The sequence below is a fragment of the Malaclemys terrapin genome, chromosome 3 (assembly GCF_027887155.1).
Source record: "Malaclemys terrapin pileata isolate rMalTer1 chromosome 3, rMalTer1.hap1, whole genome shotgun sequence".
In the NCBI taxonomy this organism is placed as follows: domain Eukaryota; kingdom Metazoa; phylum Chordata; order Testudines; family Emydidae; genus Malaclemys; species Malaclemys terrapin.
Window position 1 is genome coordinate 201,701,851 of NC_071507.1, and position 15,833 is coordinate 201,717,683.

General features: G+C 45.6%; 1 protein-coding gene across 1 annotated transcript in view; it reads left to right on the top strand.

Moving 5' to 3' along the window:
- The window catches only part of FBXO16 (F-box protein 16), a 47,292-nt gene that overhangs the window by 26,708 nt on the left and 4,751 nt on the right, over positions 1-15,833 (top strand). Inside the window, exons 7-8 of the mRNA XM_054021508.1 lie at positions 1,952-2,057; positions 15,040-15,265. Coding sequence (XP_053877483.1) covers positions 1,952-2,057; positions 15,040-15,265 — 332 coding nt within the window. The remainder of the gene's footprint in view (positions 1-1,951; positions 2,058-15,039; positions 15,266-15,833) is intronic.

The window sequence follows — 15,833 nt, forward strand, 5'->3', positions numbered from 1 at the left end:
TAGAGAACATGACCTATGAAGGAAGGCTGAAAGAACTGGGTTTGTTTAGTTTGGAAAAGAGAAGACTGAGAGGGGACATGATAGCAGTTTTCAGGTTGTGACGGGTTGGATCACAGAAACCCCCTTGGGAGCTGCCACCCGATGTGCAAAGACTACCCCTGCTTCTGTTTTCCCTGCCAGCTCAGGACTCCAGCACCCTGTCTTGCTGAGCCAGACACTCCCGTCTGGCTCCAGACACAGACCCAGGGTCTGAATCACTTGTCCCAAAGCTGCAAGTTTACCTGAAAACAGCTCGCAGTAGCGTGCTTGTCTTTAGCACTCAGATGCCCAACTCCCAATGGGGTCTAAACCCAGATAAATCCGTTTTGCCCTGCATAAAGTTTATGCAGGGCAAACTCATAAATTGTTCGCCCTCTATAACACTGATAGAGAGATATGCACAGTTGTTTGCTCCCCCAGGTATTAATACATACTCTGAGTGAATTACTAAATAGAAAGTGATTTTATTAAATACAGACAGTAGGATTTAAGTGGTTCAAAGTAGTAACAGACAGAACAAAGTAAGTTACCAAGCAAAATAAAATAAAATGCGCAAATCTATGCCTAATCAAACTAAATGCAGATAATCTCACCCTCAGAGAGGCTTCAGTAAGTTTTTCTCAGACTGGACATCTTCCAGGCCTGGGCACAATCCTTTCCCCTGGTACAGCTCTTGTTGCAGCTCAGGTGGTAGCTAGGGGATTCTTCATGATGGCTCCTCTCCCTCTCTCTTCTCTTCCCCCCTTTATATATCTTTTGCATAAGGCGGGAACTCTTTGTCTCTCTGGGTTTCCACCCCCCCTCACTGGAAAAGCACCAGGTTAAAGATGGATTCCAGTTCAGGTGACATGATCACATGTCACTGCAAGACTTCATTACTCACTTGCCAGCACACACATATACAGGAAGACTTACAGGTAAATACAGCCATCTGCAGACAATGGGAGTCATCAAGATTCCAAACCATCATTAATGGTCCACACTTTACACAATTACAATAGGCCCTCAGAGTTACATTTTATATTTCTAGTTTTAGATACAAGAGTGGTACATTTATACAAATCAGATGATCATACTCAGTAGATTATAAGCTTTGTAATGATACCTTACAAGAGACCTTTTGCATGAAGCATATCCCAGTTACGTTACATTCACTAATTACCGTATTTTCTCTAAAACCAGCTCAGTTACATTATATTGACTTATTATTACGTTTTTATAAAACCATATAGACTGCACATGTTTTCAGGTATCTAAAAGGGTGTCATAAGGAGGAGGGAGAAAACTTGTTCACCTTAGCCTCTAAGGATAGAACCAGAAGCAATGGGTTTAAACTGCAGCAAGGGAGGTCTAGGTTGGACATTAGGAAAAAGTTCCTAACTGTCAGGGTGGTTAAACACTGGAATAAATTGCCTAGGGAGGTTGTGGAATCTCCATCTCTGGAGATATTTAAGAGTAGGTTAGATAAATGTCTATCAGGGATGGTCTAGACAGTATTTGGTCCTGCCATGCGGGCAGGGGACTGGACTCGATGACCTCTCGAGGTCCCTTACAGTCCTAGAATCTATGAATCTATGAATCTATGAATCTATTTAATACAAACTGTGTCCCAAAATGCTTTAAAGAGTTACATTATAGTAATGGAAGAGAGCAGCGTACTGGTTTAGATAGGGCAAGGGAGAAAACAGGAGAGTGGATGAGCCACAGAGATACAGGAAGACTGTTACAGATGGCGAGAGCTGCAGAGAAGAGCGCTCTCAAGCCTACATTGCATGAGAAGGCATTGGGGAGACAGATGATATTGCTAGCAAAGGAAGCCTGAACTAGATCTGGGTTATCTCTCAAGTTTTCTTTGTATTTCAGTAGGGATTCCTCCTCTTCTCAGTTAACACTATTCCTTTCCACTTTGCAGTAGAAAGAAAGGAGGAGGACTTACCCCAGACCTCAGCCGGCAAGCATTTGAGAAAAAAAGGAAACCGAGCTGTGCATCTTATAAGCTTCGGAAAGCAAAATCACTGGCAAGTATCTCTAGACCCTGATTTTATCAACACAGGTCCTAAGTCCTGTTGGCATCACAGAGACTTGGTGAGATAATACGCATGACTGGAATATTGGTCTAGAAGGATACAGCTTGCTCAGGAAAGACAGGCAGGGAAAAAAGGGAGGAGGTGTTGCCTTATATATTAAAAATGTATACACTTGGACTGAGGTTAGATGGGAATAGGAGACAGACTTGTTGAAAGTCTCTGGGTAAGGATAAAAGGGGTAAAAGCCAAGGGGGGTGTCGTGGTAGGGGGTCTACTACAGACCACCTAACCAAGAAGAAGGGGTGGATGAGAGTTTTTGAAACAACTAACAAAATCATCCAAAGCACAGGACTTGGTGGTGATGGGGGGACTTCAACTACCCAGACATCTGTTGAGAAAATAACACAGCAGGGCACAGATTGTCCAACAAGTTCTTGGAATGTATTGGAGACAATTTTTTATTTCAGAAGGTGGAGAAAGCTACTAGGGGAGAGGCTGTTCTAGATTTGATTTTGACAACTAGGAAGGATCTGGTTGAGAATTTGAAAGTGGAAGGCAGCTTGGGTGAAAGTGATCATGAAATGGTCGAGTTCATGATTCTAAGGAATGGTAGGAGGGAGAACAGCACACTAAAGACAATGGATTTCAAGAAGGCAGACTTTAGCAAACTCAGGGAGTTGGTAGGTAAGATCCCATGAGAAGCAAGTCTAAGGGGAAAAACAATTGAAGACAATTGGCAGTTTTTCAAAGAGACATTATTAAGGGCACAAGAGCAAACTATCCCACTGCGTAGGAAAGATAGGAAGTATGGTACGAGACCACCCTGGCTTAACCAGGAGATGTTAAATGATCTAAAAATCAGAAAAAGAGTCCTACAAAAAGTGGAAACTAGGTCAAATTACAAAGGATGAATATAAACAACTAACACAAGTATGTAGGGACAAAATTAGAAAGGCCAAGGCACAAAACGAGATTAAACTAGCTAGAGACATAAAGGGTAACAAGAAAACATTCTACAAATACATTAGAAACAAGAGGAAGACCACAGACAGGGTAGGCCCATTATTCAATGAGGGGGTAGGGGAAACAATAACAGAAAATGTGGAAATGGCAGAAATGCTTAATGACTTCTTTGTTTTGGTTTTCACCAAGAAGGTTGGTGGTGATTGGACATTTAACATAGTGAATGCTAGTGATAATAAGGTAGGATCAGAGGCTAAAATAGGGAAAGAACAAGTTAAAAATTGCTTAGATAAGTTAGATGTCTTCAAGTCACCAGGGCCTGATGAAATGCATCCTAGAATACAAAGGAGCTGACTGAGGAGATATCTGAGCCATTAGCAATTATCTTTGAAAAGTCATGGAAGACGGGAGAGATTCCAGAAGACTGGAAAAGGGCAAATATAGTGCCAATCTATAAAAAGGGAAATAAGGACAACCTGGGGAATTACAGACCAGACAGCTTAACTTCTGTACCCCAAAAGATAATGGAGCAAATAATTAAGCAATCAATTTGCAAACATCTATAAGATAATAAGGTGATAAATAACAGTGTGGATTTCTTCAGAACAAATCATGTCAAACCAACCTGATAGCTTTCTTTGACAGGGTAACAAGCCTTGTGGATGGGCGGAAGAAGTAGGCGTGGTATATCTTGACTTTAGTAAAGCTTTTGATACTATCTCGTATGACCTTCTCATAAACAAACTAGGGAAATGCAACCTAGATGAAGCTACTATAAGGTGGGTGCATAACTGGTTGGAAAACTATTCCCAGAGAGAAGTTATCAGTGGTTCACAGTCATGCTGGAAGGGCATAATGAGTGGGGTCCCGCATGGATCCAGGGCTGGCTTTAGCAAGAGCGGGGCCCGATTCCTGGGGGCGGGGCTTGCTGCAAGCCCTGCCCCCAGGAATCGAGCTGCGCTCCGGCCGGGGTCGCCGGGCTTGGGTCCGGCCCAGAGCCGCTTGGCGGCCAAAGCCGAGCAGAGCCACGGGGGCTGGGCTGGGGGGCCAGAGCCGCGCTGCGCTGTGCCGCGCTGCAGGGGGCAGGCCGGACCCGAGCCGCGCCGCGGCGGTTGGGCCGGGCCAGACCCAAACCGCGCTGCGGGGGCCGGGCCGGACCCGAGCCGGGCTGGAGCCAAGCCGGGCCGGAGCCACTGGGGCCGGCGCGCTCAGCCGGAACCGGGGCCGGACTGGGCCGTGCCTCCCCGGAGCCCTTCTCGCGCCTCCCGGGAGCCCTTCTCGCGCCTCCCGCCACCCCAGCTTACCTGGTGCTGCCTGCCCGCCCCTGCTTCTTTTCAGACTTCCCGCGAACCTCTGATTCGCGGGAAGCAGGGGAGGAGGAGAAGCAGGGGGCGGAGCGTTCAGGGGAGGGGAGGAGGGGGAAGTGAGCTGGAGGCGGGGTGGAGAGCTGTGGCGCGGGGCCCTCTTAGTGCGGGGCCCAATTCAGCCTGAATTCAGGCTGAATCGGCCTAAAGCCGGCCCTGCATGGATCAGTTCTGGGTCTGGTTCTGTTCAATATCTTCATCCATGATTTAGATAATGGCATAGAGAGTATACGGATGATACCAGGCTGGGAAGGGTTGCAAGTGCTTTGTAGGATAGGATTAACGTTCACAATGATCTGGACAAACTGGAGAAATGGTCTGAAGTAAATAGAATGAAATGCAATAAGGACAAATGCAAAATAGTCCACTTGGGAAGGAACAATCAGTTGCACACATACAAAATGGGAAATGACTGCCTAGGTAGGAGTACTGCGGAAAGGGATCTGAGGGTCATAGTGGATCACAAGCTAAATATGATTCAACAGTGTAACCCTGTAGGAAAAAAAGCAAACATCTTTCTGGGATGTATTAGCAGGAGTGTTGTAAGCAAGACATGAGAAGTAATTCTTTCGCTCTGCTCTGCGCTGACTAGGCCTCAACAGGAGTATTGTGTCCAGTTCTGGGTGCCACATTTCAGGAAAGATGTGGACAAATTGGAGAAAGTCCAGAGAAGAGCAACAAAAATGATTAAAGGTCTAGAAAGCATGGCCTATGAGGGAAGATTGAAAAAACTGGTTTTGTTTCATCTAGAGAAGAGAAGAGAGAGAGGGGACATGATAAAAGTTTTCAAGTACATAAAAGGTTGTTACAAGGAGGAGAGAGAAAAATTGTCCTCCTTAACCTCTGAGGACAGGACAAGAAGCAATGGGCTTAAATTGCAGCAAGGGAGGTGTAGGTTGGACATTAGGAAAAATTTCCTAACTGTCAGGGTGGCTAAACACTGGAATAAATTGCCTAGGGAGGTTGTGGAATCTCCATCATTGGAGATTTTTAAGAGCAGGTTAGACAAACACCTGACAGGGATGGTCTAGATAATATTTAGTCCTGCCATGAGTGCAGGGGACTGGACTAGATGACCTCTCGAGGTCCCTTCCAGTTCCATGATTCTATGATTCTAAGTCTATTACACCAGGGATATGTTTGGCTCAAAGCATTTATAGAACCGTAGATATCGCTGGTGCCTTGATTCACAAATAGACCTGATCAGATTTTGCTAACTGTAAACTTTTAAAACTGCGATTTTCTTCCTTTCTCGTAACTTACATTTTAAATCCCAGTTCCAGGGCTGTCTAAGAGGAGCCATTCTACTATTAGGAATGATTTCTCCCATTAACGCATTGTAAGTAGGTATAAAGCAGAACCGCTTTAGGAGAAAATTTGCTGATGTGGGGCCAGATTTATGATTATTAATTATTATTTGTCTTGCAGCAATGCCTATAGACCTTGACTATCTCAGGGCCCCATTGTGCCAGGCATTGTACAAACATATACTAAATGACAGTCCCTGCTCTGAAATGCTTAGAGCAGAGAAGCTTGCTGGCTGCTCCAGCATGACTGCATTGGCCAGGGGGAGAAGGTGCAGGGAACATCTTTCTCCCCTTAGCAGTTCTGTGCTGCCTGGGCCTGATTCTCCTCTCACTTACTCCAGCCAGACTCCCTTATAATCCAGAGGTCAGTGGAGTCACACTGGTGTGAGAAGACAAGGTAGGCTCCCTGAGTGCAAAAGGGGGTGGCCAGTGTAACACACAGGGCTGTGTGTTAAGTGTCCTCCTGTGTGCCTGACCCACGGAGGGTGCAAGTAAAGCCGGGCTCTTTCTCTCGAGCTGTAGAGACTCATGCTGCTAGCTCTGGAGGTCCCCATTTCCGTTCCCAGTGTGATAAGATGGTGGCTGTCACATCAGCTGCACTCAGTGTTCCTGAGGGGCAAGGTCCTGTGCTCCAGCAAGTGGCATCAAGTCTGTGCTGCGGGGGGAGGGGATGCAAATGCTACACCTGTTCTAGTTTAGCAATTCCCACGGGGAGGATGCTCCCCCATTCTCTGGAGGCATCATATCAACTCATGCCCTGCAAAGAGCCCCCAGGGAAGCCAGTGGGAGTTTCCTCCTGTGAATCGAGGGTTCCAAATCTGTTGGTCTCATTGAGTCTCCTCCCGACAGCCAGATCTGTTCCCTTTGTCGAGGAGCTGGTGCAAGAGGCTCGCATGCTGAGCTACTCCCGATTTGCACTAGTGTACGTGGGAGGAGAATGAGGCTGCTGCTGTCTGTTCTCATCTCTGTCACTGAGTAGCTGTGTCCCCCTCAGGCAGCCCACTTCCCTGGGGTTCAGCTTCCCCAGGTGTAAAATGGGGATTAATATACCTATCTCCCAGAGGCGCTGGGAAGCTTAATCCCTCCATAGTGCTGAGCGGATTATAACTACCAAGAAAGAATTCATGCTTGTAAAGCACTTTGAGGCTTTGGGAGGAAAAGTGCTAGGTAAGTATAAAGCATTATTCTTAAACATACCACTCAGGACACGTTTAAATAAAACAGTTCAAAACAGAGTCCTTCAATAGCTAAGCAACTGCTGTTTCCTCAGGTTTCAGTCTCATTTCTTTGGATCCAGTCCTGCTCTCTGAAGAACCTAACTACAGTAGATCACACATCAGTGGCAAAATCTGAGGCCCAAATTCTCAAAGGTATTAAGGCCCCTAACTCCCTCTGAAATCAATGGAAGTGAGGTACCTAAATACCTTTGAGGATCTGGGCCTGACTCACTTCAGTGGGAACGGGAGGTAATTCGCTATGTGTAGATACTGATATTTTTATCTGCTCTTCAGTCAGTTCCTGTAATACCCCATATCCAGACATTAAGGCTGTCCACACAGCAGCACAGGGAAGTGTTTTTTCACACCCCGGCCTGACAAAAGTGGTAGTGTAGACAGTCTTAGTTTCTGCACTTTATAAATACTGGGTCAGTTTTCTCAAGATTCTGGTATCTGTTCCTAAAGCATTCTCTTGCACTTGCAACTTGCCATCATCACTGTCTGATGTCTGTGCTCTATACTTTGTGCTATTGCATTTTGTCAGAGCGAGCAGCCCTGAGCACCCTAGCTGTTAATACTGAGGAGTCACTGTGCTCACGTCACAGCTTATAAAATAGGACAGCCTCAGATGAAAGCAGTACCAGAAAGTCAGGCGTCCAGAAAGCGTCCTAGAGATAATCTTTTGTAGATATGGGCAACAAATAGCCGCTGGAATAAGCAGATTCTGATGAGCTTTTTTTTTTTTTTTTACCAAGTTGGAAGAATGATTCGCAAGTAATGAGAACCGGAGAACCCATATGTTCCAACCTACAAAGGAGATTAACTGTAAGATCACTAAGGCTGACAGGCATTTATTATTCTTGTGCAGGTTATTTTCCTAGCTCAATTATGTCCTTTATTGTACTGGTGCCTCATACAGTTGCTATAGTTAAAGTTTGTCAGCCTTTGTCTTAGAAATGCCGTTTTCCAGGGCTTTATAATACAGCCTGAAGAGTTCCATTTCAGCATGGCCATGATTTTACCTTTCTTTTATTTTTGGAGCTGTTACAGAATCAGTGAAGTGGTGGGCAAATATCTGAACAAACTTGAGGGTTTTTTTGGGAAGGCTTTGAGCTCCTGCCATGACATAGTCCCCATGGGATGTTCTCCATTCCTGAGGGTGGCCCTAGTCTGCACCCCTGAGTCTGGGAGGCACAAGGCCCGAGCCCATCCACCAGCACAGGGATGAAATTCTCCCCAGTAGTATCAATGGGAGTTTTTGATACCAACATCAGCAGCAGCAGGATAGGGGGTGGGGAACGTGCACACACATTGCCTGAGGTGGGCTGATTGCAGCTTAGAGGACCTAAGGTTATATCTACAGCTGGCAGCTACCAGAGATCTTCCTTTAGGTCAAGCAAAATGTTCACAAAGACATCTTGAGCAAACAGAATTCTTGTAAGGACTGAATCTACCCTACAACCATCTGTTTTACTAGCCTCTGGACTGGAATAAGATTTGACTCTCTATGGTCCTTATGCAGGGATCTGTGGCCACTAGAGGCCCTCTGGCCATCCACTGACTCCCTCTCCACCCCTGGTCTGCTCCCAGGTCCTTCCTTTACCCTGGCCTATAAGGAGCTGGTACAAAACTACTGTGCTGGGCCCAGCAGATGCAGAATTCCCCAAACACTTTCTACAGCTGCCATCATGGTAACATCTGAGTGCCTCACACACATGAATGAGTTTATCCTCCCAACAATCCTGTGACTAATTGCTTCACCACAACACTAGCCATCCGCCTCTTGTACAACTGCAAAAGTACTGCTGTGTTGAGAGTCTGCCACAGCCCCTGTACACAGGGTTAGTATCCTCTCTAGTCTCTCTGCTTCAGTTTCCCAGTGTGTCAAATTGGGATAATATTACACTTCCTCACAGGGGTGTGTGAGTTTTCATCAGTTAATGATTGTAAAGCAGCTGCTGAAGAAGGCTATAGAAATGCCAACTATTACTATTAAATACGATAGTTGTTGTTTGTAAAAACGCTTGGAAGATGAAAAGCACCATCTAGACCAGGGGGCTGTTCAGCACAGCATTACTGTATTAAGTATCAGAGGGGTAGCCGTGTTAGTCTGAATCTGTAAAAAGCAACAGAGGGTCCTGTGGCACCTTTGAGACTAACAGAAGTATTGGGAGCATAAGCTTTCGTGGGTAAGAACCTCACTTCTTCAGATGCAAGACTGTATTGTAACTCTGTTGAAATCAGTGAAGTCATGCAGTGGTGAATCAGGCCTTGCAAGCATTATCAATACGTAAATACATTACAGCAATCGGGGGAGAGGGGAATTTACACCAGACTAAATCAGTAATAACTCTAGTGAAGTCAATGGAGTTACATCAGTGTAACGAGATCAGAATAAGGCTCCATATCTTTTTGTTCTGATTCTCTCAAAGGCCCTGGCACATTCTCTCAAAGGCACATGTTAAGAACGGAGGGTAGCCCTTATAGATTATGTTAGATGTTCTGGGACCTGTAGATCAAAAATGTACCGTTTACTTCTCGGGGAAGTCTGCACCAAAAAATTAAAAATTCTGTGCACAATATTTTAAAATTCTGCATATTTTATTTGTCAAAATAACACAAAATAATCATGCCGGTTTCAGTTATTTTGGTAATTTATTTCAAAATACCTGTCAGCAAGTATGCCTGTAACAATAGAGACAACATAAAAGATTCAGGAAATGTTTTTTGACCAATAGATTCCTTACTAGGCATATTAATACAGAACTTTGAGTAAAAATATGTTCAAACTACAATGCAGAAACATATTTCCCGCACCCCTCAGAAGCAGTGCAAAGGCTTGGGGGAGTCGGGGTAATGGAGGAGCTGAGGAGGAGGGAAGTAATTGCTTGGAAGGTGTCTGGGAGTGAACTGTGGAGGGAGAAGTATGGAACAGTTTTTTTGGGGGAGGGGGAGGGATGGTTAGGGAGTTGGGGAGCCTCCCCCAGGGAGACCATGGCTGCCCCTAACCTCTCCCATTCAGTCAGGCACATCTGCCCATGTCCCCATGTGGCCCGGCACCCTCACTCAGTGAGGCATAGCTGCCCCTGTCTTCATGTATTCCTGCACCCCCAAGTCCCATTCAGCCAGGCATAGCTGCCCCGTCCCCATGTGTCCCTGCATCCCCACTCAGCCACCCCGATTCCCCCCCCCCCATCCTCATGTGTCCCTGCACTCCCTCTTCCCCCCCGTCCCCATGTGTCCTTGCATCCCCACTCCCCATTCAGTCCCTGGCTCAATGTTGTCACCCCACAAGCTTCTGTGCCCTTGTCCCAGTCTGTCGCCTGCCTAGCCCTTCTGAACCCCAGTCTGTGTGACCCCCCCAGCAGCCTGTTTTGCCCCACTCTGTTCATCCCCCCATATCCCGTGCCTCTTCACCTGGGCCCATGGGCAGAATGCTGTGAGGAAGGCAGCCTCTACCCCTCCCTCTCTGCGGCTGCCCTCGCTTCTGGAACCACATCAGCCCCTGGCGCAAAAGATGTAATTGCAGCATGACCCTTCTTGCAGCTTCCCTTTGCCTCCCTGTCAGAATCAATTATTCTGCGGAGGGGAGGAATCTGTGGGGGCATTAATTGTACACTTGCGCGATGGTGCAGAATTCTCCCAGGAGTAACGTTTTGGTATTCTTGAGTCCTGGACATTCCCCAGTTTCAGTCACCAACCCACTCTTCCTCTTTCACATTATCCCCGTCTATAATCCTGCTAGCCATTGCTGATTATGATCCTGTGATGATAATGGTGTATTTTCCTTAGGCTGATGAAAGTGACAAAATTATTTATATAACCAAGTAGAAAATATCAAAAAATAATTTCTGTTTATTGTTAAGATCATCATCATGTTCCTGTTACACCTCTGGCGTTTAGGGCAGTGATGCAGCTCCTCCACGCCTGTCTGTTTCTGGCAAGTCTTTCAATGGTTCCCCAGCTGTGCCCCAGGATTTTCACAACTCTTTGGCATGTTGTTTTCAGGTGGCCTCGTTTTTGCTCGCCTTCAGGTGTCCATCTTATTGCTACTCTGGTGATGGAATCAGTTTCCATCCGAAGCACACGACCGATCCATCTCCAACGCCTCCTGGCAATGATGGTGCTCAGATGCTCTTGGCTGCACTGTGTCAATAGATCTTGGTTTGAGATTGTAAAGATAAGGTTGGGAAATCTTGTTTAAATATACCTGTTAAAAGATTCCCATGTCAGCCAAGCCCAAAGAGAGAGGCTTATAATTCAAACCTTTTAAATTAATCCTTTGGAAAAGAAGAAAGCATGTTGAAAGAATAAATGCCCCAGGTACCAAAAGATAAGATTATAATGAAGACACATAAGATGAATGCACTGAAAGTGAATGAAACCAAAGTCTATTATACTGAACAATGAAGGTGTGGAAAGGGTTATTATATAAGAGAAAAGCAGATGGTGTTCCAGATTCACAAGAGTAAAAAATGGGTGTTGGATACCAAAAGGAAAGAAATAATTTCAGGCCACACCCAGACTCTGTTAAAAATCAGTGGAATAGCATCCACTGGGCCTGGTCCCGAGTTTGGCCCCTTGGTTTCTTTTCAGTGGGGTGGTAGCGTTTGCTAGAGTAAATTTTGGGGAAGACCACGGTGTAATTGTTACAGTGCCATGAGTCCTGGAAACTATGGCAACAAATAAGAAAAGCTCAAGATTTGTTTGGTAACAAGTAAAAACAGCTTTGAAGCCCCTGGCTTTTGACTGTAGGGCCAAACTCCTCCCTCACATGAGTACATGCAATGCCCATTGTCTCCAGTGGGAGATGTGAGAATATATAGAATTGGGCTCATAATTTTTGTTGGGGAGCATCTGGCTCTCCCCTCCCCCACTGCTTCTACTTGCAGGCTATGACTCTTGTAAGTTTTTAATTTTTGGTCCAAAGTCTTTGGGCCTGATTCATTACTTTTTACTTCTGTTTTATACCCGTGTAACTCCATTGAAGTCAATGAAGTAACACCAGTGTAAAACTGGAGTAGCTCAGTGATGAATCAAGCCCTTTATGTTTCAGGAGTGCTTTGCCATTACTTCTCTCCTTTTAGACTCTTATCAGCAAAGTGCTTAAGCATGCACTTAACTTTAAGCATGTGAGTAGTCCCACTGAAATCAATGGGTCTAGCTCACATGACTAAAATTAAGCACCTGCTTAAGTGCTTTATTAGATCAGGGCCCTACAGCTTGCCCCATACTATCTGGACCGTATCACCTTAGGAAGTATTGTCCCCATTTTACAGATGCAGAACTGAGGCACAGAGTAGATGAAGTGACTTGTCCAAGCTCACATATTGAAAGCAGGTCTCCTGAGCTTCAGTCCAGTGCCCGAGCTACTAGGTCATCCTTCCTGTCCTTTTTGATACAGAGCCATGCACCCCCATAGTGAGTCCACCCATTTGGACCTTTTGGTCCCTGCAGTGTTGTCACTGCTCCCAAATGACAGCCTCCTTTACAAACCTATGGGCTCCTAAGACTCCACAGAAGGTTTTTGCAGCTGTTCAGCAGAATAATCAGTCTCATGCCAAAAACGTTAGAAATGTTATAGCCTCAGCAATCATGGCTGTTTTTTTCCCCTTTCATGCTTTAGATTCTGTTCTGTGTGAGTGGCTGCTCCACTCCCACAAATGTTCTTGAGTGACTGTTGCCTGTATTCTAAGGTGATAAGATCACAGTATTGGGGGTCAGGAATGAATTTCCCCCACGCATATTGGCAGGGAGCTGGTGACTTGAGGAAGGGACATCTTTTAGGGTCAGGTGTGCATATCCCACATGTCCAGTTTTCTGCCACTGCAGAGGCCTCGGGCAGTGGCAAATCTCAGTTCTAGCCAACTAATATAGCCAGGGCTGACGAGGGGGGGGGAAGCTGGTACAAATTACCAGGGCCTGGTGGTCTGGAAGGGGGCCTGGGGCCCGGCTTCACCCCCCTTGTCGGCCCTGTTTAGCCAGTCAACCCTTGCTGGGGGGCCCGAAAAAATTCCGGGCCTGGTTTCCCCGGCTTCCCCCCCCTCGTCGGCCCTGTTTAGCCAGTCTGCCCTTGCTGGGAGGCCCGAAAAAATTTTTTCACCGAGGCCTGAACCCGCTCTTGGTGGCCCTGATATAGCCTCAGTTCTGCAACTCATAATTTGAGTATTACTTATTTGCACAAGTAGTAACATTGAATTTCCTGGGACCAGTCATGGGAGCAAAAATTACTCTGGGTAATGCTTGCAGAATCAAACTCCTTTGTTTGTACATTTCACTCTTCTTGAAAAAGCACAGCCTAGCTTTGTGGTGTAACACGCTTTGCCTTCCTATCCCCAAGCACTCCGCGGCTGAATCACCCAGAACACAGGAGTGCAAAAACAAGGGACTGTCAGCTCATTGCAACAGCCACTGCTTACCTGCCTTTGTGTTTTTTCTCCTCTACTGGAAGAAAAACCTACTGTACCTGCCATGTCCTTGTTTACATTGTCATGCTCAATCACTCACAAGGACATCGTAAGCTGTTGCATACTTTCTGGCTTCTCTTCGGGTTGATGTTTGGCAATCATTGGTCTGCTTATTTTTAACTTAGCATTAAGCACTAAGCATTATACAACATCCACCGCAGTCATATCAAGTAACCACAGGAAAATGCAAAACCGTGTTAAATTTTCTGTACAACAGTTTGATTCTTGACAATAGTCTGCATATAATAACATCGTCGGCCATCATTGCTTCATAATGCATTTCTAAGCAAATGTTTTATTATACTAATGGTTTTTCAGTATTCTATTCAAGGGATAAACAAATGATTTGGATCAGTTTAACAAGGGCTAGATTGCTAGCAGGCTGCTTCTCACGAGCTGCTTTTGAAACAGTATGGGATTTCTTTCAAAGACTAAACAATCACTGTAATGGTAGGAATATATTTGTCTACTTCTAATTAATCAGAGACATTGACTCGTAAAATAAAAAGATAAAAATTGACCATTGTGTATAAATTCTGTGCCTGATCTACCTTTGCACTATGGTGCCTCAGACCTCACGAAAGAAGCAAGGTTGGGCCTGGTCAGCACTTGGAAAGGAGACTGCCAAAGAATACTGCAAGAAGTGGTGCTGGGGACTCAGTAACTGGTGCAGTTCCCTCTGAGTCAGGTCTGAGCGAATGCATCCATCTGCTGCAAAGAGACTACAGCTGCCTTCTTCTGGATGAGACATAAACCACAAGTCCTGGCCAGTTGTGGTAGTTAAAGCTTCCACGGCTCTTTTGATAAGACTAGGAGCACTAGCCCCGGAATCTTGGCCAAATTCTAGTTGAGGTAAATTCCATGCTGGTGATTATGAGTGTTTATTATTAAATCCTACCCGGCAGATTCAGTTCCACCCTGTTCTCTTCACTTCCTCTCCTCAGCTATGGGGCCAAGTTGCTCTGCTTTGCTAGGGCACCCAAGAGATGGTTGCACTTCCTCGTTGTTGGAAAAGATCAGTCTATACCGTGCGTATTGCACAGAGTGCTGTGAGATTGAAAGGGCCTTGTGATTCTGAGCTGAAAGGGGCTGTAGAAGTGCAAAGTAGTATTAGTGCTTATGCAAACTGCTGCTCGCTGCATAGGTTGAACTATAAACAGCTAACTTCTTGCTAGCTGAAATCCTTCATAATTTAAATGAATACATTAATTCCATAAAGGAGATCAGTCTGTTTCACTACAGCCCAAGTTCTGCCCTTGGATGGTTGCCCACTGATTTCAATAGGAGCCGTGCACATGTGTCTAAAGACAGAATTCGGCCCTTAAAGTGTGAGCTGTTGTGGAGACTCAATTAATGTGGGCAAGCCCCCTTTCGTGGCTGTTTCTAATTGGCTTCCTTTGTCATTCATGAAAGGCTGGAATTTTTTCCACTCCACAACTAGCCCCATAAATATATGAAGTGCTCTTATTTATGTAGCTTACTACACAGATCTGTGGAATTGTAATAACAGAGCGTAGGTCACTGCTGCAGAACAAAACTATAATTGTATGTCATTTAAAAACCAAGGATACTAGATAGTTTTCTAAGGGCTCAGACATTTTTATCCCCTTTGTGGCTGTTAGGAGAACATGATCTTTCTTTTTTTCTCTTCCCAGCTGTCCCTATCTGCAGACCTTGGCTCTAGCCCAAAAGGACCAGTTCGCCCAAGTTGGGCTACTCACCAATCAACAGGGTACCCTGTTACCAAAGCAACAGCTAAGATCCTAGCTCAAAGTGCCCAGTGGAATGCTGGGATACGACCAACCCCTGTTCGAGCTCCAGTACCAAAGCTGAGTGAAAGAGGGAAGAAGGCCTTTGCAAGGATGAGCAGAAGTTCTCCATGTTAGTAAGCTGTTCCATCTCGTTCTTAAGCTATCAGAGAGACTACAGTTCTCTGAGTTTGGAGTTGGGGAGCCAAATTGATTAAGGATTGCAGGATTTGACCCTTAAGTTTTTTTAAGAGAGTAACCAGTTCAGTGGATAAAGAAACCAGAGCAGGCACAGCAGAAGGCATCTGATATGGCGCCATGTAGCATTTTCAAAGAGAAACGGCAGGTGCAGTAAATGGAAGTGGATTGACAGCGTTTATTAATGATTCCCTAGGGGAGGAGGGTATGGAGTGGAGTCCTGTGGGGATCCCTTCTGAGCTCCATACCATTCAGAGCCTTCCTTTGTGACTAGGAGCCAAGGGTGATGATCCAGAACTTGGTGTGATCACAACTCCCTTGCTTTGTGAGGGGGAGGATTTAAATGAAATCCAATCTTGATACATTGGAGAAGGGGGTGGAATCGAGACAAACGAGAAGTGGGGCACGTAGGAAGGAATATGCAAATGCATCTATATGAACTGGAGGAGGGGCACCCCAGACTGCAGTCAAAGAGTTATAGAGGTAGGTATACGCTGCATATA